This window comes from Centruroides sculpturatus, unplaced genomic scaffold (genome assembly GCF_000671375.1).
Source record: "Centruroides sculpturatus isolate CEXI.00-Female unplaced genomic scaffold, Cexi_2.0 scaffold1420, whole genome shotgun sequence".
NCBI classification, from domain to species: Eukaryota; Metazoa; Arthropoda; class Arachnida; order Scorpiones; family Buthidae; genus Centruroides; species Centruroides sculpturatus.
Window position 1 is genome coordinate 151675 of NW_019385553.1, and position 23877 is coordinate 175551.

General features: G+C 30.5%; 2 protein-coding genes across 2 annotated transcripts in view; one reads left to right on the forward strand and one right to left on the reverse strand.

The window, feature by feature from the left end:
* LOC111640075 (peroxisomal membrane protein PEX13-like) overlaps positions 1–18016 on the forward strand; it is a 35115-nt gene extending 17099 nt beyond the window's left edge. Inside the window, exons 4-5 of the mRNA XM_023386076.1 lie at positions 3969–4094; positions 17660–18016. Coding sequence (XP_023241844.1) covers positions 3969–4094; positions 17660–17868 — 335 coding nt within the window. The 3' untranslated portion in view covers positions 17869–18016. The remainder of the gene's footprint in view (positions 1–3968; positions 4095–17659) is intronic.
* Positions 18017–18109: 93 nt separating this feature from the next.
* LOC111640079 (NFX1-type zinc finger-containing protein 1-like) overlaps positions 18110–23877 on the reverse strand; it is a 33143-nt gene continuing 27375 nt past the window's right edge. Inside the window, 2 exon segments of the mRNA XM_023386080.1 lie at positions 18110–20132; positions 20134–22513. Of these exon segments, the coding sequence (XP_023241848.1) occupies positions 18222–20132; positions 20134–22513 (4291 nt within the window). The 3' untranslated portion in view covers positions 18110–18221.

Genomic DNA, 23877 nt, shown 5'->3' on the forward strand with positions numbered 1-23877 from the left:
ACTGGTCGAAATCCAACTACTGTCATGCAAATATGGAATTGATGGGTTGCTGAGGGTCTTACTGAACAGCATGCAGGATCACAATGCCCTCTCATGAATAACACCCGAGAGGACAGACATATTGTGAGGTCGGCTGTGCAAAACCATACAACCACATCACAAACCATTAGTCAGGAAATGATCTTGTTTGAAGCACGTCCAGTATCTGCTTGTATGGTGCGACGATGTTTGCAGCAGCGTGGACTGTCAGCATGGCGACCATTACTTCGGCTTCCCTTGACAATGCAGCATAGAGAGAGACAGCAACTCTGGTGCACCCAATGACAAAGCTGAATACAGGAATGGCAGAATGTCTTCTTTTCAGACGAGTCCCAGTTCTGCGTGCAGCATTCTGATGACTGTATACATGTCTGGAAGCTCCGAGGAGACCGCTCCTCACCTGCTTGCATTCGATATCGGCGTAGGGGCCCTGCACCTGATGTGATGATATGATCAGCCATTGGGTACATGACACACACATCTCTAGTTTGGATCGATGGTAATTTGAACACAAATCGATACATTTCTGACATCTTACATCCAGTGGTTGTGCCCTATCTTCGAGGCCTGCGAAATGCCATCTTCCAACAAGATAATGAAAGACCTCATGTTGCACGTCGTGTTCTGACCTTCCTCAATACAGAGGGTATTCGATTGTTGCCCTGGCCTGCATGGTCTCCAGATCTCTCACCAGTTGAAAACATCTGGTTATGGGTTGCTGAGAGACTGGCCTGCCACCCCTTTCCAGCTAATACGGTTGATAAAGCATGGCATAGACTTGAAGCAGCATCAAATGAGTTGCCCATTTCTGTCATCCAAGCCAAGTTTGACTCCATGCCTAACTGGATAAGGGCCGTTTCAGCTGCCAGGGGTGGCAAATGTGTGTACTAATTTCGGACCCCTGTAAACCCCCAAACTGCTTGCAAATTTAATCATTTTGTCTTCATGCCATACTGTTTACATACAATAAATATCTTTTTTTTATTTGCTTTCCTTCTTGGTGTTGCAATTTTAATGGCCAGCAGTGTATTTTGCCAGGCAATGCCCATAGTATCTTATAAATAACATGCACAGTGTGGTTGATGACACATCACTTTCTGAAAGCCATTTGTATCAGGCAATTTGTAAGATTTGAATTTGTGTTGCAGTTTTTAATTTTCTATGATTTTAATTAGATAAACTTGATAATGATCATTCAACATGGTTGAAAATGTTTTTTTTAGTTATTAAATGTTTATTCTGCTGGAGTTATAAGGTGTGTTAGTAGATTTATCATTTCCTTCAGTATTAGTGTATAGTTTTAGTTTACAATTTTGATTCTATAATATAATAGTGCAGCAATTTCCAACTTATTTTGACTGCAGAACTCTTCACCTTGATAAAAATTTTTGATCCCTGACAATTTTAATTGATTATAAATGAAACAATAAACCAAAAGTAATTTCTTGAACATACAAAAAATACACTTTAATAATAAAAAAGTAAATATAATTAATTTGAACTAATTAATGTAAAGGATTAACTTTTGCAAATGATTTCATCAGCATATGTAATGGGAGAATCAAATGCATTTGATATTTCTTGTAAATTGCTAAATAGACATTAAAGTATTCAACGTTGCTACTCTTGGGCAATGGTTTCTTCAATAGGAATAAATACTGTAGTATTCGAATACAAAGAAACAAATACCCAGGAAAGAATCAAATATGTAATCCAATTTTCTTACTATTACACTCAACAGATCGTATTTTCCAGAAATGTGAGCCATACATAGTCTATGCATAGGTCCTACTTTCCCTATGAAATATTAAAAATTTTTGAAACATTACTTAAATAAATTTTTTATACAAATTTTAAACTATTAATTAATGACCCAAGAACTAATTTTATTGTGAAATCCAAAATTTTTATCAGTGGAACACAAATTGGGATCAATAGTGCAAGGCAACAACTCTGTAATTTTTAATTTATCAGTATAGGTTGACCAATTCAGATGAAACAGGGAGCTGTGTATGTATATATGGACTATACTTTATATATATTATTTCAGTAAAAATTTGTATAATGGACAAACCAACAATAATAATACAATAATAAATGAATTCTTGTTGGCTTGTTTATTATACAAATCTTTATAATTAAACTGATCTGGACCAAAGTTTATATGAATATTACTTGACTCAAGAATTGACACTAAGCTATATACTACCCCAGAATATTGGGGTAATACAGGATGTTTATAATTAAAGTTCCACTTTGAAATGGCCATAAAATGAAAACTACTGGACAGAATGTTTTCAAACTTGGTAATAGTGTACAGCACGTCATGGTATTTTATTTCTTGTGAAAAAAACTTCAAAAAATCACCACCAACGGAAAATGGTGCTGTCTGCAATATTGTTAAATGAAATAAAACATGAAGACATCATTGAAAATGCTTTTAATCAGTTTTAAAACGTGTTACAGAGCATGTTCAATGTGGTGTCCACCATTTTTGATAAGCAAGTTACATCACATTACTCTTCTCTCAACAGTACCTCTTACCATATCAGGAGTAACCCCACAAATAGTTTTGTTTTAAAACCAATTAAAAACATTTTCAACGATGTCTTCGTGTCTTTTTTTCATTTAACAATATTGCAGATAACGCCATTTCCCGTTGGTGGTAAGTTTTTGAACTATTTCTTTTTCGTGGGAAATAAAATCCCATGATGTCCTGTACACTATTACCAAGTTTGATAACATTTTGTCAAGTAGTTTTCATTTTATGGCCATTTCAAAGTGAAACTTTAATTATAAACACCCTGTATATTAGCTTTTGCATTTGACTTGCTGCCTTTACATATAACACCATCTGTTGGTAAAAATGATGGTTGTTGGTTTGTTGAATAATAATATAGCAGTAATTTATAAATAACTGAATCTTAACCAATTTTGAAAATGCCACCAAAAACAAGCTTTAATTGCCCAAAAGAGTGCAGAAGCAAAAAGAAAAAGGTCATTAAGAAATAGTGAAAGTATTGAAGATTGTTAAGCCCATTTTGAACAAAACTAGTTGAGAATGTCTCATAGGGCCAAGCTGAATATGCATATCAAAGCACAACTTCCAGGAACTTGCACAATGTACAAGTCCATTGATTCTGTTTTTTTTTGAGACAGATCAGGCAGTGATGTACCCGGTGGAGTTTTTAAACTCCCTGGAATCAGTTGGACTACCACATCATAACCTAAAGCTAAAGGTTGGAGCACCAGTAATGTTTTTGTGAACTTTGAACCCACCAAAGTTATGCAACGAGATGAGAATGATCACAAAAGAACTGATGCCAAAAATATTAACAGGAAGAGCAGCAGGAAAAGATATGGTAATTCCAAGAATAACATTGATTCCCATGGATATATCATTTCAGTTTAAGATGAAGTTCCAGTCAGATTAGTCTTTTCAATGACTATAAACAAAATTCATGGACAATCATTAAAAGTGGTAGGTATGAACTTTGAAAGTGCATGCTTTTCTCATGGCCAGCTATATGTAGCTTGCTGTAGAATCAAAAGTCCTGAAAAATTATTTATGTATTGGCCAGAGGGAAAAACAAAAGTTATTGTTTATCAGAAAGCTCTACAACAGAAAGTTAGGTATAAGAGTTGATTATGTATAAGCTTTTTCTAAGTAATAAAAGTAAATTTAAAACTTTATATAAATCTTTTATCTTTGTCCTATTTTACTCAAGCAAGACTAGGTATATACTCTAGTTATATATACAGTAGTTTCAGTATATTGAAGATAAATTAATTTTTTTTTTTATAAAATTTAATTTTTATGATAATTTTTTTGATATTTATAAATTATATAAAAGAAAATAAATTACAATTAGTTACTTATAGTTAATTAAACGTTATTAGTAATAGTAAAAAGTTAATTTTATTTTTAGATTCTAATCACTGGGCAACAAAGAATGAAGACTATTACCTAGGAATAGCACAGTACAATTTCCATGCAGAGGAACCCCGAGAAATATCATTTCAGGCAGGACAAGAATTAGTGTTGGCTCCCAAAAGTAATTATTAAACTTATATTTATCTTTAATATAAAAAAATTAGTAGAAAAAATTGTAATAATTTTTATTTTAACTATTTTTCATATTTTTATTTAAAAGTTAAATGAATTCTTAATTTTCAAAATTTAATCAAATTTAATCAAATGATTTATTTAAGACAGAAATCTTTAACAATAAAATAGAAAATAGATGGAATCTTAAGAAAATTTAGGTCCATAAAATATTTTGCAATTAACTGGAAAACATTAAAATGTGTTTATAGTAAGCAATCACTTACTTGTTTTTTTAGACAGCTGGGGTGGCATACTTAAATTTATATGGAATTTTCTTTCCATAGTATGGCTGCTGACAAGCATCAGCTATGCAAAACAAGATGATACTATGTGTTTGGTCTATTATTTAATATTTCTCTATATCAATACAGAAATATGGTATGCTAGGTTAGTGTTTTTCAACCATTGGTTCACAAAAACATTACACCGGTCCCTAGAAGAAAATTTTATCAAATATTCTCTGTATGTAACAAAATATATATATATATATATATACTTATCTAGAGTTACTCTAAGTGTAATAAATATATGTGATTATGAATTATACTTAATTACTGGACCATGTAAAATTATCCATAATTTTACTGGTCTGTGATGAGAAAAAGGTTGAAAAACACTGTGCTAGATGATAGTCAAATAATAAAACATACTTTCAGTCTGCTTTCTTCAAATGTCATGTAATAATTCTGGGATGGTAACAATGGTTCTTGAGTAATCATTCTAAACAGATTCATATTGCAAATTTTGTGCAATTTTAATGATTTATTGAATGCAAATTTATTACACGTTAACCATCACTAATCTAGCAACATTGGCATCTCAGGTGCTGGATAAGTGGTTTTGCCAGATTTTTTTATTTGTGGTTTTAGGCCCTTTATGCTCAGAGAACACAAAAAGGTCAAAGGTTTCACCAGATTTCTGATGGTTAGGTTAGAATACACTTATTTCAATAGCTAGGTTAGCTCTCATCTTACCTTAAAATACTCTGTAACTTACAAGGAGAGAACATGGCTGGCTACCCACTAATTTTGATCAGCTTGGACATAGTGAAAGTACGGGACATCAAAAATGAGTAAATATGTGTCCGAGGTTTTCATCCAATGCTCCTTGCAAATGTTAATATTTGATGTTTGAAAATTCAAAAGTTTGTAGTGAGTGGTTATAAGCTGTAATAGACAATACATTTCACAAGTGCCACATAGCATAGTCTGTTAAATGATTATTAATTAATACTGACTGCCGAACACATATTGTTCTCGATTGATTCCCAAAAATTTTAAAAATAAATAAAATATTTTAAATGTTTTTTAATTAGGTAAAAATTATAAAATTTTTGCATTTGCATATTTAATAAAATATTTGTATACATAATTGGGAATAAATGACAGTGTGTTTATTGTACATCTTATTGTTAATTTTTAAACTTTATTATAATGAATGGATTACAATTCTTCAGATGATATATCATAAAAACATGTAAAACATAAATATTTCTTACAAATTGTGCATTTTCTCTCTTACCAAATTCAGAATTTTAATGTGTGTGTCAAGCAATATGTATTCTGCTTTTGATTTTTTTAGATTCTTGACTATAATCTTCACTTTCTGACATAATTGAATGTAAAGTGCTACTAAATGGAAGTGATTTTTCTGGTGATGATGATTTAGAACTGTATGTATGGATGTTAGTGTGTGGGGTGAGCAAGATTTTGTTCACCCTGTTTGAAGCTTAATAACTCTTGTGCTTTATGTTGAAAATTTTTGAAATTTTACAGGGAGGTTTGTTTATTGGGGAGATTGATGCTATTAAATTTTAATGATTAAAGGTTGAGCAGGTGGGGAGATAAAGATGGTTGTATCTCCAGTGAGACGAGACTTAATGATGATTTTACTTGTTATTAGCATTTACAATTTTTAATAAAATCCATCTCTACCCTCAAAATTAAGCTTTTTGTCATTTTATAATAGTTAAAAAATATAAAAAGTTATTTTAATAAAATATAATAACAGATGGTACCACCAAATGTTGCCAGGAAAGTTAAGCAACTTGTTGCTGGATTTTTTTTATAAAGCATCACTTTATGGTCCTTTGATAACATTAACATTTAACTTTTCCAAACTTTGGGTACAAAATTTCAAGCCATCTGTAATGTTCTGTTTTTCATACAATGCAATAAATGAGAACTCATTGCTTTCAATGTTGGTTGTCAGCAATTCTTCACTCATCAATGGTGATTACAAAGATTTTCCCATAATGCTGCCATTTCACAAGATTTCTAATCTTTTTAATAATTCTACTATAACTATCTCAGATCCTGCTTCTTCCTACTTCAAAACAAAATCGAAACTGCCAGAAATATGAAGGTTAGATTGACAATTCTGATTGTTGACATAAGTATTTTATTAAATATGGAGATGCAAAATTTATATAGTTTTTACCTAATTAAAACATATTAACAAAAATAAAAAATATTTTAAAAATTTTCGGAAATCAATGCTAGATTATAGCATGTTTGACAGTCGCTGTTAATTAATGATCATTTAACAGAATGCTATGCAGCACTTGTGGAATATATTGTCTATTACAGCTTATAACCACTCACTAAAAACTTTTGAATTTTCAAACATCAAAAATTAATATTTTTCAAGATGCATTGGATGAAAACCTCAAACACGTATTCGCTCATTTTTTATGAACTTTCACTACGTCCAAGCTGATTAAAATTGGTGGGTAACCAGCTGTGTCTTCTTCCTATCAGTACAAGTTGATAAAATAAAAATTATTATTGTCAAATTTTCTTTATTAATGTTTATTTAATCATAAATTTTGNCAAAAATAAAAAATATTTTAAAAATTTTCGGAAATCAATGCTAGATTATAGCATGTTTGACAGTCACTGTTAATTAATGATCATTTAACAGAATGCTATGCAGCACTTGAAGAATATATTGTCTATTATGGCTTATAACCACTCACTAAAAACTTTTGAATTTTCAAATATCAAAAATTAATATTTTTCAAGATGCATTGGATGAAAGCCTCGAACACGTATTCGCTCATTTTTTATGAACTTTCACTACGTCCAAGCTGATTAAAATTGGTGGGTAACCAGCTGTGTCTTCTTCCTATCAGTACAAGTTGATAAAATAAAAATTATTATTGTCAAATTTTCTTTATTAATGTTTATTTAATCATAAATTTTGTTATTATTGTATATCTGGCAACATGGGCATTTGCAGAAAATTTTCCAAGGAGCAGTTTTTAATGTTTTTTCACAAGTAGATTATAGAGTACAGCTTTGGCTCAAAGTGTTCCATGGTAGAGGGTGTAAGGTTACATATTGCAATCATTTTTATGGTTATAATTTGTGAAATTTTTTACTTGATTCCAGGGAGGGGAAGTATCCCATCTGTCTCCTCTGCAGATGCCCATGTCTGGCAATATTGAGCACCTCCAAACAGTAATGATGGGTTGGTGTGGCAACATGGAAAATTTGAAATTATGCTAGTTGAAATTAGTTTTGGATTAGTGATGGGCAATCTGTATCTAGAAAACAAATGAAATGTATCTACTAATTACATGTTGCATTGTTGCCTGAATTGGCAAAAAAAATTACAAATTACAGCTCTGATGCAGTATCACTACAATCCCATTTTGAAAATTAAGCAATTTAACTGAAAATTTATCAAATTTCATTTATGTTATGATTACTTTCCAATATTAAGTTTCAAGAAGATAATTTTATATAATCAAAAATAATTTATGTATTAATATGAATGAATGATTGGGTACATTTTATATTAACTGAACGGGTTTAGGTTTAATGCTTTGTGCATTACTAGTGACATACATCCATTCTGTTGATAGCCTACAATTCTTTGAATCCTTTGACATAGAGACTGATAAAATTGAAATTATTAGAACTTTCTTCAACAAATTGTAATTCTTCATTTATCTATCTGGAGTTGACTATTTTAAAATAATATCTAAGTCCAAATATCTAAAATAAGTTTTAAATATATTAAAAAATACACTTTTTGATATTCTCCAAAGTTAATGAAAATAATTAATTTGAGGAGAAGAGAGAATGGGAATCAACTGCATATACTCTTGTTTTTTAAAAAGTTTATGCCTTGAGTATGCTTTCAAAGCATGCTTTTGACTATGGCTGAGACAGCATATTTTAAACTACAGGTACTGAACTTGCATGTTTCTTTTGTTATTTTGAACTATGCGTCTTTCCTCTTTATTATTATTTTGGTTTTTCACTTTCATGAAGTATTAATCAGCTTTAAGTTTCTTTGTTAATAAAATCCCATATTTTAGATAAACTTCAATGTTCAGTATCTTAACAGCATTGCTAATATTAGATTATGGGTGTTGATGCAGATTATTTGTTTATGATATTCAATATGCAATAGTGTGTTGGATTCCCAAGGATGTACACAGGCTTAATTCTGTAATGCAGCTTTGGAAACTATATTACCACTATTCCATTCTGGAATTCTTAAGCTGAAGATTACTTGTAATTAAATTCTTTATCACATATTGTTTGAAATATGTTCTAATCTGTAGCAATATACTTGCTACAATTATCATAAAGCTTATCAAGCATTGCCAGAAATCTGTTTTAGTTTTTTTGAATGCCTTCAATTTAGAGAACAATATAAAAATNATATGAAGAAATTAATAAAGAAATGAGGAAAGTAAACATAAAACTTGCACCTAAGTACGAAAAACTTCAAGCCAGAATAAAAAACAAAATGTACAAAACAAAGTAGAGAGACTAAAGAAGAAACCAAGAATGTAGTCTACCAGATCCCGTGTACTTGTAAAGATGCCAATATTTATATAGGTGAAACCAAACGTAAGCTAAATACAAGATTAAAAGAACATATTGCAGATATGAAATATCACAGATTAAATTCCGTCTTTTATGATCATTGCCTACTAAATAACTGTAATATAGATAAAGCTAATATAAAAATCTTATATAAAGAATACATATAATAGGAAATTTAAAGAAAGTGTGGCTATTATAAACTCCAAAAATTGTATAAATAGGAATCTAAGCGTAAAATAAGCAAAGATTGGTTAAAAATATTGTAAAAATAAAAAAATTTTTTAGAATGTTTTAAGAGATTTTTTAAAGATATTTTAGTGAATTCTGTTTATTTGGCTGTTTTTTGGCTATTCCAAATGTTATGTAAATTCCGACTGTCGTACATGGTTAAAAATGCAAATTAGAAACCAGGCTCAATATCGTGTAATGAACCAAAAACAAATTTTGTTATAGTTAAGTTTATCTGATTCTGTAATGTGCAAAACAAAAATTGAAAGAAGCCAGCCTAATATATCCATCAATCTTGGAAAGGAATTAGCCAATATATTCATCAACTTTAGTAAGAAGGTGGAAGATGTATTGCGCCTACTTAACAGTAAGAAACAGCACTAGACCAAACGTAATATGGTTTTGTTTTTTATCCGTATAAGCTTGTATATTTATATAGTGTTTTATTGTTTAATTAGATGTACGTAGGTTTTATAGAGTTGATGTAGTCAACTTATCCTCCCAGTAAGGAGAACGTGAACTTGTGCTGTATAAGTGTCATTGTATAAATTGCGTGTTTAATGGTACGTTTTTAAAATATACATGTTTTTGAATTGAGTTGTATAATTTAATTTGAAAAATGTAATAATCTAATTGTATATGTTCTTTCTTATCAGTTGACTGATGAGGGGCTAAGCGCCCAAAACGTGTAAAAGTACCTGTATCAACTGAATAAAGAGGAAAAACGCCAAGTATTTAATTAATAACACAGTCTTGTGTTCAATAATCAAAAAGTATTGCAATCATTTTTATGGTTATAATTTGTGAAATTTTTTACTTGATCCCAGGGAGGGAAAGTATCCCATCTGTCTCCTCTGCAGATGCTCATGTTTGGCAATATTGAGCACCTCCAAACAGTAATGATGGGTTGGTGTGGCAACATTGAAAATTTGAAATTATGCTAGTTGAAATTAGTTTATGGTTAGTGATGGGCAATCTGTATCTAGAAAACAAATTAAATGTATCTACTAATTACATATTGCATTGTTGCCTGAATTGGCAAAAAAAAATTACAAATTACAGTCTGATGCAGTATCACTACAATCCCATTTTGAAAATTAAGCAATTTAACTGAAAATTTATCAAATTTCATTTATGTTATGATTACTTTCCAATATTAAGTTTCAAGAAGATAATTTTATATAATCAAAAATAATTTATGTATTAATATGAATGAATGATTNTCTGATGCAGTATCACTACAATCCCATTTTGAAAATTAAGCAATTTAACTGAAAATTTATCAAATTTCATTTATGTTATGATTACTTTCCAATATTAAGTTTCAAGAAGATAATTTTATATAATCAAAAATAATTTATGTATTAATATGAATGAATGATTGGGTACATTTTATATTAACTGAACAGGTTTAGGTTTAACGCTTGTGCATTACTAGTGACATACATCCATTCTGTTGATAGCCTACAATTCTTTGAATCCTTTGACATAGAGACTGATAAAATTGAAATTATTAGAACTTTCTTCAACAAATTGTAATTCTTCATTTATCTATCTGGAGTTGACTATTTTAAAATAATATCTAAGTCCAAATATCTAAAATAAGTTTTAAATATATTAAAAAATACACTTTTTGATATTCTCCAAAGTTAATGAAAATAATTAATTTGAGGAGAAGAGAGAATGGGAATCAACTGCATATACTCTTGTTTTTTAAAAATTTTATGGTATGCTTTCAAAGCATGCTTTTGACTATGGCTGAGACAGCATATTTTAAACTACAGGTACTGAACTTGCATGTTTCTTTTGTTATTTTGAACTATGGGTCTTTCCTCTTTATTATTATTTTGGTTTTTCACTTTCATGAAGTATTAATCAACTTTAAGTTTCTTTGTTAATAAAATCCCATATTTTAGATAAACTTCAATGTTCAGTATCTTAACAGCATTGCTAATATTAGATTATGAGTGTTGATGCAGATTATTTGTTTATGATATTTAATATGCAATAGTGTGTTGGATTCCCAAGGATGTACACAGGCTTAATTCTGTAATGCAGCTTTGGAAACTATATTACCACTATTCCATTCTGGAATTCTTAAGCTGAAGATTACTTGTAATTAAATTCTTTATCACATATTGTTTGAAATATGTTCTAATCTGTAGCAATATACTTGCTACAATTATCATAAAGCTTATCAAGCATTGCCAGAAATCTGTTTTAGTTTTTTTGAATGCCTTCAATTTAGAGAACAATATAAAAATTGTCAAATTTTGATAAAAAAAAATTCCTGAAACAAATTAACAAATTGTGAGAAAGAAACCTATTGATTGGTTTCTTCCTTACAATTTAATTGTTAATTTGTTTCAGGAGTTTGTTCAAACTCTGAATAAAGTTTCCCTATTAGAAATAATGGAAATGGATTAATCCATTCCCAGACTCTAAACAATACCCATTTCACAAACAAAATACATAAATACTGTATAATGAAATCAAAATTTCATTTAATGTACTTTAAGAAATGGGACAACAGTCCTCACTAATGTCAGTATAAGCTGCTTGAATTTCTCACAAATAATCCTCTGAGAGATGATTGATGCTAAATGAGAAGCAATTGGCTGGTTATCGCCAGCCAATTGCTTCTCATTTATCCACACTAGGAGAAGTTTGCATTTGTTGAAGAGATTGAAAAAACTCCTGAAGGTCAACATTATGCTGCTTTTATTGCTCCTTGTTCTTAGGAATGGTGCACACTGTCAACTTCAACATCTTAAACATCATAGCTACCAGATCAGTCACACATGTACTGCTTTGGTGCTTCATAATAAGTTCCTTTTTCATCTCAATCATCAATACTACATAACCTCTACTTATTAATTATGGCCTCCAAGAAGAGTGTGGAAGCAATGAAATGTAAGAGGAAAGTTATCTGTATAACCAAATACATCAAAAATAAAGCAAAAAAGCACTGAAAACACACAAGCATAATGCAAGAAATGCTTTCACAGCAAGATCAAGACAATTTTGGGTGCTCAAGACATTATATTTACAAAGTAAACCTATCTTTTTTACTATGCATGCAGTTTTAACATAGAAGCATCATTTGAACTCCAGATTGAATTTCTCTTGAATTAGCATTCAAGCAAAAACTTGAAACTTGCAATACAAGATAACACTGTACTGTTAAGTTTTGAGTTTTTGTCATTAAGTGCTTCAAACATTCAACAGTGCTTTATCAACAGATTGAGCTAGCTTTTCATAAATTATTAAATCAGTTCAGAAAATTTTGGCACAGACTGTAAAATTGAAAGCAAGTGAACAGGGATGTGAAATTTCCAAAACAATTATTTTCCATTTCTCAGTATTTAACTCATGATACAACTTGTACATCAAACCAGATATCATGTAGAAAGTAAAAATATACACTAAGTGCAGCATTAACAGTTTTTTATTTTCTCTAGCACTTTCAATGAACTTATGTTTATCATCTTCAGGCAAATGAAATTTTAAATGCTGCACTTAATGATTTTACTTTAAAAAAAAAGTAAAAGTATACACTATTTTTCATTTAGCAGGTCATTAATATGCTACATAAAATACTGTTAAACCAGAAATTTCGCTAACATAGAAACAGAAAATTGTTTGGCATAATAGCAGCTAAATTTTATAATTAATTCTGTAACCTGTGAGCTTGAATCATAATAGATTAATTCCCATCACCAAGAAGTCAGTCAATTTTTTCTTTGATTGCTACTTTTCGGACATTGTATTTTCAATCTCTCTCTCTCCTCAGGAATAATAGTTTTTTTAAAACATTAATTTAGGGAAGTCATGTGATAATTACTTTTTCAGATTTTTATTAAAATTAATTCAGCTTATGAAAAAAATAGGAATGCAAGTTATCAAAAGATTGCAAAAAAATATTTTTTGGACCAAATGCTTCTACTGTCTATAGCAAAAACAATGGGGGGGGAAATGTTTTTTAGTTGGAATGCTTCATGTTGTATTGCAGTTGCCTAAAAGACCATAACCAAGGGACAAAAGTCCTGCAACAAGCAATTTTTTTGAGCTCCAATAACTTTGTAATATAAATTTGATTAGATTTTTATATAATAGCAACATTTTTTGTCGTTTCAAACACCAAATTGTGTAAATACACGAACACTAGGCAATGTTCATTTTAAATTTATTCAATTTTCCAATTTAAAATGAAGATTGCCTAGTGTTCGTGTATTTACACTATACGGTGTTTAAAACAACAAAAATAATCACCAACACGGTTTCAAGAACGTAATAATAATAGAACAATTATTAATGAAATAGAAAAAGACATTCTCTTTCTTTTAAAAGACCATGTTGCTATGAAATTATTTTCACAGTGCAATACAAAAAAGTAAAAAACAACAAAAATCCTGCAACACAGGAAAACAGACAAAAGTCCTTCAACTTTCATTAAATATATAAAATTGTGTTATATAGAAAATTATCAAATTGTTATAACATATCATTGTGTTTTAACTTGCATTACCAGAAGTATTTTGCATATTGAACTTGCTAGAATTAAAATTCATTTAAATTTAGCCATGGCTCCATTTGTAAACCAATTGGAAAAGATGTGAGAGAGTTAATTATACAAAAACATTTACAAGGTATTTCCAACTTAGAAATAAGCAAGTTAATTGAATGTCACAAATCTACTGTAGGTAGAATCATTAAAAAATACAATGCACATCTGTTTTATAGTTTCATGTAAAGATTGAGACATCAATAAATGCCTCTGCCCATACAGCCAAGAAAATATCATATTTTGAAAACATGGGAATAGAGATATTAGATTGGTCTGGCAATTTACTAGACTTTAATCCCATAGAAAAAAAGGGGGATAAAGTGAAAATATAATTTAAATTTAAAATATGTTTTTGTTTCAAAGATTTAGACAAAAACATACATCTAGTAAGGAATGAAATTACTGCCCAAGAATGTGAGGTTAATTTATTCCATGCCACAAAGAAGTAAAGCAGTTTTAAACATCAAAGNGTATGCTTTCAAAGCATGCTTTTGACTATGGCTGAGACAGCATATTTTAAACTACAGGTACTGAACTTGCATGTTTCTTTTGTTATTTTGAACTATGGGTCTTTCCTCTTTATTATTATTTTGGTTTTTCACTTTCATGAAGTATTAATCAACTTTAAGTTTCTTTGTTAATAAAATCCCATATTTTAGATAAACTTCAATGTTCAGTATCTTAACAGCATTGCTAATATTAGATTATGAGTGTTGATGCAGATTATTTGTTTATGATATTCAATATGCAATAGTGTGTTGGATTCCCAAGGATGTACACAGGCTTAATTCTGTAATGCAGCTTTGGAAACTATATTACCACTATTCCATTCTGGAATTCTTAAGCTGAAGATTACTTGTAATTAAATTCTTTATCACATATTGTTTGAAATATGTTCTAATCTGTAGCAATATACTTACTACAATTATCATAAAGCTTATCAAGCATTGCCAGAAATCTGTTTTAGTTTTTTTGAATGCCTTCAATTTAGAGAACAATATAAAAATTGTCAAATTTTGATAAAAAAAAATTCCTGAAACAAATTAACAAATTGTGAGAAAGAAACCTATTGATTGGTTTCTTCCTTACAATTTAATTGTTAATTTGTTTCAGGAGTTTGTTCAAACTCTGAATAAAGTTTCCGTATTAGAAATAACTCTAAACAATACCCGTTTCACAAACAAAATACATAAATACTGTATAATGAAATCAAAATTTCATTTAATGTACTTTAAGAAATGGGACAACAGTCCTCACTAATGTCAGTATAAGCTGCTTCACTTTCTCACAAATAATCCTCTGAGAGATGATTGATGCTAAATGAGAAGCAATTGGCTGGTTATCGCCAGCCAATTGCTTCTCATTTATCCACACTAGAAGTTTGCATTTGTTGAAGAGATTGAAAAAACTCCTGAAGGTTAACATTATGCTGCTTTTATTGCTCCTTGTTCTTAGGAATGGTGCACACTGTCAACTTCAACATCTTAAACATCATAGCCACCAGATCAGTCACACATGTACTGCTTTGGTGCTTCATAATAAGTTCCTTTTTCATCTCAATCATCAATACTACATAACCTCTACTTATTAATTATGGCCTCCAAGAAGAGTGTGGAAGCAATGAAATGTAAGAGGAAAGTTATCTGTATAACCAAATACATCAAAAATAAAGCAAAAAAGCACTGAAAACACACAAGCATAATGCAAGAAATGCTTTCACAGCAAGATCAAGACAATTTTGGGTGCTCAAGACATTATATTTACAAAGTAAACCTATCTTTTTTACTATGCATGCAGTTTTAACATAGAAGCATCATTTGAACTCCAGATTGAATTTCTCTTGAATTAGCATTCAAGCAAAAACTTGAAACTTGCAATACAAGATAACACTGTACTGTTAAGTTTTGAGTTTTTGTCATTAAGTGCTTCAAACATTCAACAGTGCTTTATCAACAGATTGAGCCAGCTTTTCATAAATTATTAAATCAGTTCAGAAAATTTTGGCACAGACTGTAAAATTGAAAGCAAGTGAACAGGGATGTGAAATTTCCAAAACAATTATTTTCCATTTCTCAGTATTTAACTCATGATACAACTTGTACATCACACCAGATATCACGTAGAAAGTAAAAATATACACTAAGTGCAGCATTAACAGTTTTTTATTTTCTCTAGCACTTTCAATGAACTTATGTTTATCATCTTCAGGCAAATGAAATTTTAAATGCTGCACTTAATGATTTTACTTTAAAAAAANTCTTCAATTTAGAGAACAATATAAAAATTGTCAAATTTTGCTAAAAAATTCCTGAAACAAATTAACAAATTGTGAGAAAGAAACCTATTGATTGGTTTCTTCCTTACAATTTAATTGTTAATTTGTTTCAGGAGTTCGTTCAAACTCTGAATAAAGTTTCCCTATTAGAAATAATGGAAAATGGATTAATCCATTCCCAGACTCTAAACAATACCCATTTCACAAACAAAATACATAAATACTGTTGTATAATGAAATCAAAATTGCATTTAATGTACTTTAAGAAATGGGACACAAACAGTCCTTACTAATGTCAGTATAAGCTGCTTGACTTTCTCACAAATAATCCTCAGAGATGATTGATGCTAAATGAGAAGCAGTTGGCTGATTATTGCCAGCCAATTGCTTCTCATTTATCCACAATAGGAGGAGTTTGCGTTTGTTGAAGAGATTGAAAAAAATTCCTGGTCAACATTATGCTGCTTTTATTGCTCCTTGTTCTTAGGAATGGTGCACACTGTCAACTTAAACATCATAGCCATCAGATAAGTCACACAAGTACTGCTTTGGTGCTTCATAATAAGTTCCTTTTTAATCTCAATTTACTAGACTTACTAGTCTGGCAATTTACTAGACTTTAATCCCATAGAAAAAAATGTGAGATAAAGTGAAAATATAATTTAAATTTAAAATATGTTTTTCAAAGATTTAGACAAAAACATACATCTAGTAAGGAATGAAATTACTGCCCAAGAATGTGAGGTTTATTCATTCCATGACACAAAGAAGTAAAGCAGTTTTAAACATCAAAGGTGGATCCATACAATACTAAAATCAAAGTTGCAGGATTTTTGTCTTGATATGTTTACTTTTGTATTGCACTGTGAAAATAAATAATTTCAAAATAAAATTAGTGGTATTTTAAAAAGAAAAGAATGTCTTTCCTATTTTAATGTAAATTTGATTAATTTGTTGCCATATAAAAAAGTTACTGAGTTTCAAAAGAATTGCTTGTTGCAGGACTTTTGTCCTTCAATTGTAATTTAGATTGAAGAACATTTTCATAACTTAAAATTCATGACACAATATATTTTCATGCTATACCTGAAACTACAAAAGACTAACTTAGTAATACACGTAGGAATACAAACTAGTGTTACCTCTAACATGAGGAATAACAAAAACTAATTCTTATATTGCCTACGAAAATAATTGCTCTTCATAATTACAGAGAAAAAATTGAAAAGGTAAATCTAGCTTTATGATTTAATTAGTACTGAATACATGGTATATAGTAGCAGATTTTAATTTTATCTGCCTTATAATGGAAATTTGTTTTACATTTCAAAGACATTAAAATTGCTTCTTCTTCCAAGGTAATGTTTTTTCTCAACTATTTTCTGCATTAATAAAAAGAATTCCATATAAAACAAAAACTTCTGGCTGACAGTCACTTTCTACTTAGACAGGTTTTACTGCTTAAAATGGTGCAATATTAAAAACGTTTATCAATCTTATACATTAATATCTAATTTCTATAAATATACAAAGTACAATTTTTCTTAAATCTGCAATTCATTCTGTTATATTAAAAAAATTTTTTTTTACATTTCAAGATTTACAACCAAAAGTCAAGGGCTTGTTATTAGCAAGTACTGATGGGAAAAAAGTGGGATTGGTACCTGCAAATTACGTAAAAATTCTCGGATTCAGGACGGGTTTAAAATATCAGAATCAAAATAACGAATTTGTTCAGGTGCATAGTTCCGATAATTCCAATAGAAAGGATTCCGAGGTAAATACAAATGATATGAATCAAGATTAATTTTCTTAAGACTTTGAGTAAACATACTTTTATTTAAAGGAAAATTGTGTGTGGTTTTTGTAAATTGGTTTAAATTTGTTTTTACTACAGCTGTAAAATATAAGATGATAACTTTCTTTGTATGAAATTCCTCAATACTGACTATAATATAATAGTGATAATTGTATTATATTTTTTAATAAATATTTTGTAATTTCTAATAGTTTCAAATATTTTAAAATAATTTTACACACAATGTAGATAACATTTGAACAAGTTTTATTTAGAATAATTAAATCATGTTGCCTTAGCATGACACTTGCATAAAAACTTTGAACAGAAAAATCAGCAGTATGAAAGTTTTTTTCTAATATTCAGAACCAGATATCAACTGAATCTGAATCATATTCATAGTCGCTGTCAAAATTATCATATTTATTGTCTCTGTCAAAATTACCATGTTTAAAGGGTAACAAACTTTTTCTCTGATTAATCTCATTGATTACCTTGCATGTTTTACACATTACGGGACATGTTTCTTCACACTTTAATGAACACAAATGTCCACATTCAAGAACCTTATCACATTTCTCATCACATGACTCGCATAATCCCTGGTGACCACATATCACTTTACATTCATGTCCACATGCCATATTCTTTCCACAAGCTTGTTCACAAGAGAATTGTTTCAGTTCATATTCATAACATTTTATTTCAATCTGATGATTGCAGGAAAGTGTGATTTTTGTTAATGTTTCACATGGAGGACAAGGAGTAATTCCACAAGATTTCTTGCATTTATGACCACACAGCAAACTTCTTCCACACGCTTTGTTACAAATATTGACAGAATCAGCTTTGTGGCAAAGTACATTGATCCTATGACCACAATCAAAAACTTTTTCTATTTTAGCTGTACATGGATCACATGACTGTGAACATGATTTTAAGCAAATATGACCACAATTCAATACTTTATCACATTTATGTTTGCAACGAAAATTTTCAGCTTCTACATGGCATGGGATCAAATTTTCATGCTGGCAACTCGGTATTATTTTTTTTGTTGGAACTGTGCACTTGCCACATTTTTCATAGCACAGTTTTTGACATTCATGTCCCAAAGAACATAATAATTGTTTACAAGGTTTTTTACATTTTAATTCTGTATGTTCACGATCAAAACTATGGCATGTTCTTATACAGGAATGACCACATTCCATTCTAAAATTACAAGGTTTTATACAGCCACCATCTGGAAGCTTTTTCTTAAAATCTTCTGGTTCAGAAACATTTACAACATATTCTGGATGATTCTGACAATTTAAACTCAAAGAAGTTCCAATGGCATTTTGCTGCTCGAGTTCTTTTGTGATATTTTTCCATAAATCGCTTTTTTCGGCAAGTAACTGAAAATTTCCAATACAAAATAAACCTTTTTTTGCTCTTGAAAGAGCTACACAGACTCTATTTGAAGTTTTTAGGAATCCAATACTCCCTTCTTCATTACTTCTTACAAAAGATATTAATATTATATCGTTTTCTTCACCCTGGAAGTTGTCAACTACAGTCACTCGAATATCGTTTAACTGTTCGTTCCCTTTCATTAGTCTCTTCAGTGTAAAAAGCTGACCACTGTAAGTAGTTAAAACTGTAATCTGAGACGATTTGTAACCTTGAAGTTTGAAAAACAAACATAACTCTACAAGAAATTTTGCTTCATGTATATTGCTATGGCTTCTAGTATCAATAACGTCACTTTCATGACGACAGTGATTAATGAAAAACATATTACTACCAACTCCTAAAATATTTTCATATTTTTCTACAGAAGTGTCATTTTGTAAATCAGGATAAATACTAGGAGTTAGTAGTTTTGCAATGCTTGGACGCATCCGATGCTGTAATGTAAGCCGACGATAAGGCATTCCATTTTTAATCATTCTTTCAAATAGTGAAACATCCAATGAATATCGTACTGCAAGTTCATACACTGTTGGAGATGGTCGCAGTTGCTGATGATCTCCAATGAGAATAAGATGTTTAGTGTTCTCTGTAAGAGAAGTTACTATATGAGCTTCTAACACTTCTGCAGCCTCTTCAACAATAACAATGCAAGGCTGTAAATCTTGAAGGAGCTCGTGATATTTACCTGCGCCTGTTGTTGTCATACCTATTATGTTTGCTTGATGTAGTAAAGATTTGTCTTCTACCATGCGCAATTCTTGAAGTTTTTCTAACTGTTCTTGGTAAAATTTTTCAAAATATGAATAAGTTTGCATTGTATTGATGATGTCAACGATCCTCTCTCTCTAGTTTCCACACATTGCCAATTTTTTTTACTTCTGAAATGGTCATGATGTCATTGTGTCTTAACTGTTTACTAATGTATCTTCTCTTCTTACGTTCTGTCTTCTTTGACTCTACTATTCTGAATAAAGATTGTCTTTGAGTAGGAAATAAATAATCAATGGGCTTGAATTCATATTCATCTATTTCCCTTAAACTAAGTTCAAACTCAATATCCTCTTCGCCATCAACATTTTCATTTTCTGTAGATGTGCATTCTGTGTTGTCATCATTAATATTTTTGTCATCATCTAATTCTAAATTTTCAAACTCGACACTTGAGAGTTCGAGCCAATCAGAAATAGAATACATTTGTCTTAAAGAAGGTATAGGACCACACTGAAGGAAATATACATGTCTTCTTTCCATAAAGTGCTCCAGATGTAGAATGTTTAAAATTTCTTGAGTGCTATTTTCTAAAAGTACTTGAATATCATCTAAATAGCATTTAATCTGCGCTATTTTTTCCATTATATCTCTTCTTGTCACGTATATGTGAGAAGGAATTTTTCTCTCTCGTCTAGCATTTTGTCTAACTTGACTGAGCTGTAACTGTTTAATCCTTTCATTATTGCTTCGTCCACCAATTCTTATAATATTACTTTCGAAACGTAGCATACCCTCAAGAAACTGATCTAGTGCATGATTTGTATAACAAACAACTAAAATTGGACAATTTTTTTCTTTATTCCAAACAGAAGAATTTTCCAACAACAACTGTGAAATCTTTAAACCAATAAATGTTTTCCCTGTCCCTGGTGGTCCCTGTATAATAGCCATTTCTTTAGTTAATGCAGCTTGTATAGCAGAATATTGGGAAGCATCTAAACCCAATATTTCTTTTGAAGGCCAGCAATTCGGATCTAAAACAGGAACCATACCTTTGTTATTAGCAGAATAGAGATTTCTAAAAGTGGACAGAAAATTATATTCTCTGCTAGGGTTTAAATACATTGGTGCATTTACTTCGTTTGCTACATGCACAATATATTGTTTCAAAGGCAAATTTTCTTCATTTATTTGTTGCAAAGCTAGTAGTGTGTGCCTAAAAGCCTCAAAATAGGCTTCACTTTCTACCATTACAAATATTTCTGAAGAAGGTATTGAAAACATATCGCATCCTAACTTTTCAAAGTGAACTTCCAACTGTCCTTTTCTTAGTTTTGATGGATCTCTATTGGCTACTGTTGCAAATTTCATAGTTTCAAAATTATCTGACGAAAAACACAATAATGATCCAGTTAGTAATCGCTTGCTTACCTCCCACTGGACTCTAGAAAATGGTTTTACATCAAATGAAATTAAATGCACAATTCCTCCCTCTGTGTTATAAGGGCACAATACTTGCACATTGTTATAAACACGAAATTTCTTTTCTGCACCTTTCTGGTTTGAAGATTGTTTGTAGCTTTCCAGATTTTCTCGAAGAGGTCTGACATAATCTTCACGAAGGAGCCTAAATTGCACATCAAGGTAATGGTCCACACTGAAATAATTCCCTTTAACAATATTTGGACGCAGGAATGGCCGTTTGTTTACAAAATCTTCTTTTGTTGGAAAAATTGGTATTGTTTTGTAATCTTCAGGAGGCATTTCAGAATGCAATTTTTCATCACCTGATATTCTGTATCTTGCTTTTTCATCATACTGTTCTATTACATCATCTTTCTTTGTCTTCAGAGATTCAATGCTGTTTTTAATAATTGATGGCACAGAAATTCCTCTTCTCTTAAATTTCTCCAGAGCATTTTCCAAACTGGGAATAAGAGATGTTAATATTTCACTAGATGATACAGGCTGAAATTCTTGAAATTTTTTCAAAAACTGTAGAATGCTGTCAATAGTAGCCACAGATAGGCTCAATTGTTTTATTAAATAAAGCTGTAAATGCTGATTTAAAAATGGAGTTTGAGAAGCTACTTGATTTATTAGTGAACTCAAATTGGCAGTTTCCTTAGCTTTAGATGTCTTTCCCAATGCTGTTATAATATTTGACATCATATCATTAGAAATGCTGTTTTCTTTTAACAATTTTATAAATCCACTTTTAGGACAATTTAAAGCCAGCAGTATCTCTGATGGCTCCTTTGAACAGAGTTCTTCCAATTTCTTATATCCCATTTTCCTTTCAAAGAAATTGTTTGATTGTTGTTTTTTATCTTTAAGCAGTTCCTCTATATTAAGGTCTTTTATTTGCAAGTTCTTATGTTTATTCACCACTTGAGCTTTTTCATTCTTATTTGTTGCCTTGGCTCGTTCAGCTGATTGATAATTTTGTTTTATCTCTGATGCAGCTTGAATTTGTTGGATATGTCTGAAAATTAAATTAAATAGAATATAAGTATCATATGTTCTTAAATAGAATTTTAAAAATTTCTAAATACAAAAATAATAGAAATTGAGATTTGAAGGATTAATTCATTAAAGAATCACTAAGTGATTAGAATTTACTTTTAAAAAATCATTAACAACACTTTTTTCTGAATTTACATTGAGTAATTAGACAAAATATCAGATTAACCATGGAACTGATTCATTACATATCAGATGAATGAATTAACAATACTACTCTGTATACTAAACTCAAAAAGAAAAGTGTAATATATATAGTATATAAACAATTTGCACAGTTCCTGCTTTATTGAGGTATAAATAGTTTTAAAAACGCCCTTGCATTTTCAGGTTTATATCAAATGTTGGGTGCTAGACACCATCTAAATGAACATTCTAAACTAGTGTTGCAACGAATAGTATATTTGGCCAAACTATTCGGCTTGATTAACACACGTATGAAAATTGGTGCACAAACTGCATTACGGCAAGGACCCTGCTCTCTATTGACCCGCTGTCACTACGTTTAGCCAATCGCATTAATTCTTGACAGTTGTAGTGGACAGACAAGTGTCATGGCAGTATGTGATAAGTGATGATATCAAATGTGGATAACAGTGAAATGACCTACATGTGTAAATAATGGAAGAAGAACAGAGAAGAACTGCAAAGTGAAAATGTGAAAATAAATATGAAATTGAGTTGATAACATAATCGAACAAATCAAGGCAGCTTATTGGCCCGAAATTTGCGGCCGTGAATGCCAAACAATTGTTGTCATAGACTTTGGAAAGCTAAATGCTTGTAATGAAAGTCACTTAGCGTGCACGGGCGAAAGCCTGGAGTCGTTCGGGCTACCAAGCTGTTTTGAATCTGTGAAATCATAACTGTGACTTAAGAGACAGATAGGATGTCAGTATTTCTCTGTTATCACCAGGCTATAACTCACGTAATTGTAAAATGGGGAATCTACGATGGAAAAGTGATGAATCGAAAGTATTATGATGTATGCATAGGCATACGTGGACTAGAGCGATAGAGGAAAGAGAAAGGGAAGAGCAAAGACGAGCGCTTAAAAAGAAAGATAGGCAGGGTCAGACCCTCAAATGTGCAAGGATTCTGGAACGAATAGGTGTGTACGTGTGCTGATCTCTGTAATTATAAATTGTGAATACATGTGACTAATATTATTTTCTTTTTTATTTTGTGCATGTTATAAGTTATAAATAAATATAAACAAACAACACTAACCCGATAACATTAAATCTAAATACCAGAATGATTAATTTACTGTGTTTTTGTTATTTCTTACTCCTGTTTTTAGGTATTCGGTATTCGGCCGAATAG